The sequence below is a fragment of the Triticum dicoccoides genome, chromosome 1B (genome assembly GCF_002162155.2).
Source record: "Triticum dicoccoides isolate Atlit2015 ecotype Zavitan chromosome 1B, WEW_v2.0, whole genome shotgun sequence".
Taxonomy (NCBI): Eukaryota; Viridiplantae; Streptophyta; class Magnoliopsida; order Poales; family Poaceae; genus Triticum; species Triticum dicoccoides.
The window spans coordinates 688085254-688088747 of NC_041381.1; the positions used below are offsets into that span (position 1 = coordinate 688085254).

At 44.7% G+C, this 3494-nt stretch overlaps 1 protein-coding gene across 1 annotated transcript; it reads right to left on the reverse strand.

The window, feature by feature from the left end:
* Positions 1–842: 842 nt before the first annotated feature.
* LOC119312778 (protein RADIALIS-like 3) lies at positions 843–1659 on the reverse strand. Its single transcript, XM_037588539.1, has 2 exons — positions 1274–1659; positions 843–1194 (listed from the first exon to the last, which is right to left on the reverse strand). Exons 1-2 carry the CDS (start codon positions 1540–1542, stop codon positions 1173–1175), a joined length of 291 nt encoding a protein of 96 aa, XP_037444436.1. The 5' UTR covers positions 1543–1659; the 3' UTR covers positions 843–1172.
* Positions 1660–3494: the final 1835 nt, after the last annotated feature.

Below are 3494 nucleotides of genomic sequence, written 5' to 3' on the forward strand. Positions count from 1 at the left end.
GTGACCCCCGTTGGAGGGTTTGTAGTCCACGGCGAGGCTCCATCCCTCTAGCTACCCAGATGCACTTTGGCTGTCTAGGGAAATTCTTCACTTGGGCCCTTTAGCTCTTCTTTTATTTCAGTCGCCCTTGTCTTTTACTTTGTATTTTTCTCTGACTTGTTGACCAGGAAGGGTTTGTTTTTTAATTTTGTTGACTTGTTGTCGTCTTGACCATTTTGCCACATAGGAGCGGGTGGGACCCAGGTAAATTAGTTATTCCTACAACAGTTCTAAACTACGGGGGAGCTTACCTCTTGAAACCCTTGCACTTGAGGAGCAACAAACAGTTGCCTAGCATGATCCAAGCACAACAACATGAAGCGGCTCCACCATCATCGAAGGGGATGTAGGAGTGGTTCCACCGAGTGGAAGAGGAACCATTGACTTCAACAGCCAGAAGGGGGGAAGGTCCATGGCCCGGACCTGGTGTCCCAATATCCGCAGGAGCTCCACAATCAACAACAACGATGAACCCATGCGAGGAGAGGTAACAACCCTAGCATGATATGGGTGCTTTGTGGTAGTGTGATTTGTTCTCGGTTCTGCTCTGCCGTTTGATCAATTGGTGCGTGTTCTCCGTCCGTGGTCACATAATATTATTTGAACATATATACTCATGATCTCTACTGCCTCTATTGTGGCACCTCAACGAGATGCTAAGTTGTAAATGCTCCCAAAAAAAAGTGATTAAAGCGTGAAACACACCGCAGATGTTTTGTCTTTGTATTAGTAGTATGTGTGTGTATAACATATTTGGCATTAACATCAATTTATCTCTCCATTGATATGGACATATGGTTACATGTGCAGACAATAATATAAGGATAATATTAATATTGTACATTAGAATACATACGAGATAAGTTAAACCCATGTGAGTAAGGAGACAAGTCGATCTCACGTACATACTTATAGACCACTATCCACTAGAGTATTATGAACATGCATGCATCTGCATAACCGGCCGACTTTTCTGCCCGCTAGTCGTGCATGTATACATTGACATGGAGTCATGGACACCATCCACACTCTTATGAGTATTACAAGGTACCCCCATGCACGCACATGCTTCTTCGTTCAGTCCATCTGTGTAGTGGGTATCATCCCTTGCCCATTACCAGATTACCGCCTAGCTAGATCTTCAAGTGCTTCAACCTGATCACACAAATTACCTGCTTAACTCCAGCTTAAGCCCATGCATAACTGAAAATAAACACAGTGATGGCGGTCGTACCTGTCGGCCTCGTAGCTGCCGTTGTGGCCGGAGCCGGGGCATGGTGGACGGTAGGCGGGGAAAGGCACCTTGCTGGCCTCGATCCGGGCGATGTCGTGCACGAGCAGCTCGTAGTAGCGCCTGACATCGTCCGCTGACTTGCCGCCCCCGACAGCACGGGCGATGTTGTGCCAGCGGTCGGGTGTGTCCCTGTCGTGCACCGCCAACGCCTTCTCGAACAGCTTGTTCTGCTTCGGCGTCCACCCCGCGCTCATCGACAGAGAAGCCATTGATGTCGCTCGACGATTGGTTCTTCGATCGGTAAGATGGATAGGGAAGAAGGTGTGAGAAGAGGTGCTACTTATAGCACTCGAGGAGGATTCAGCTTTGTGTGGGGGACGGCGAAGATGGATGATAATGTGCGTACGAGTGGATGGGAAAACTAGAGGAATTTTGAAGCAACAGGCCAGCACGAGAGGAGTGAGGAGGGGGGCGATTGGAGACCCCTGGAAGTGGGGGATCTACCTTTCTATCTTTTCAGCCCTTTTGCATCGTGAATCGCCTCAGCCTCCTTCCTCACCTCCTCCCTCTCAAAGATTGAGATTCAAAGAGAAAAACATATAATATATATGCATCCATACATGCATATACATGTATGCTTTCGTAGTTAAAGTTGAGACATGTGCATCTTCATATGCAGATACTGAAAGAGGTTTCCCTTCTATCATTTAAAAAAAAGTAATCCATGGTTAGTGAATCAAAGCTTTTTGTTACACCAAATTAAGCAAGTTCTATTAGCTTTAAAGTGTTCATCTACATCCATGTTGACTCTTATTTACACCACAAAATAGCGAAAAACTATTCTTATTACTAGTGTTGTGGTTCAACCAACTTCTTGCGAGCGTGATGATTCTACCATCGACATATTTGGTGCAGTAATATTGGATTGTTACTGTCTTGAGTGTACCTTAAAAATCTCGATTATTCATAATATTAAAGAAAATGAGCTAACTATTACATGTGAAGTAGCTAGCTATAGAGTTATTTTAAGAGCATCATGTCGCTCTCTACAGATAACTAGTTGCAAAGATTGGGAATCCATCACCAGAAAGCTGGTGCGTGTTGGCCATGCGATCCAGAATATATCTTACTTTTTGTATGAGAGAATAATATCAAAAAATCTAGCTTCAACGATTTAGTGCACAACTTTGCCTATGGTTTTAAAAATTAACTTATCAAAAAAAATATCTGAAAAATGTATTCCTTTAATTCCAATGGATGTGTGCGGCGGCTCATTCATTCAAAATTGTCCCTCCATTTTGGCAAATTGGGAACGTTAAAAGGCATCCTCAATCCCCAACAATAGTTTCCCGATTCCCTCCCATCCGCTGGCCTGATTTCTGTCTTCACCGCCCCGATTGCTGATGTTGTATGCACGCCTTGGTGAGAGGCGGGCGGCTGTGTGCTGCTGTTGTGGTCAGCGACGAGAGATTGGGAGGTGACAGGTTGTGAGAGATCAGGGATGAGAGAGGCTTATAGGCTGGGATTGGGATTTCTACCGATTAGCTATTTTTTATGTCTGAGAGAGGGAGGTGCTTATTACTATAATTTGTGTGGCTTATGTCGATACTGAATGGTTCTACTATTGCTACCCAGTGCAGATTGTGTGATGGCTTGGTGGTGATGGATGGCGTGGTGACCTTGTCGTTGGCACGCGTTGTTGCCAGTGAATGGGAAACATAGAAATCTAGCAGATCTGCAGATGGGTAAGAAAAGAAAGAGTACAACAGTGTGATTTGTGTGGTTTGTGTGGTTTGTGTGGTAAAACAGTTGGACAATGTGCAATTCAGTGATCTTAGTGGTATTTTCATATTGTGAATGGTAGCATATCATAATTTAATTTACACCTTAGTGTCCGCCCCACCTCAATTTTTTTCGGTCTCCGCACTGAGCACTGGTGCTTCAGAAAAGCTCGGTTTATTTTAGCAAGCACCATCCTAAGCACCTTACATTGTACAGGGCCTTACATTACTTTGTGATTTATGGTCCGACACTTTGTACATATGCATGGAATTAAACAAGTACATTATTCAAAAACCTTGTCTGGATCATACTCGATCTTTCTTTTCCGGGTGAAAACCCACGACCACGATCTCACCTGTGGTTGGATCCAGCGATGATGGTGTTCACACACCGTCTCCTTCCTGAAGGCATTGTTGTTGAGGGAGCCTCCTCGTCGTCC

What these genes read in the sequence shown, in the direction of transcription:
- LOC119312778 (XM_037588539.1), bottom strand. Translation starts at nt 1,542, where the DNA reads ATGGCTTCTCTGTCGATGAGCGCGGGGTGGACGCCGAAGCAGAACAAG. An exon ending in GGCAGCTACGAGGCCGACAG is followed by an intron (nt 1,195 to 1,273) that starts GTACGACCGCCA and finishes TTGTGTGATCAG; the next exon opens with GTTGAAGCACTTGAAGATCT.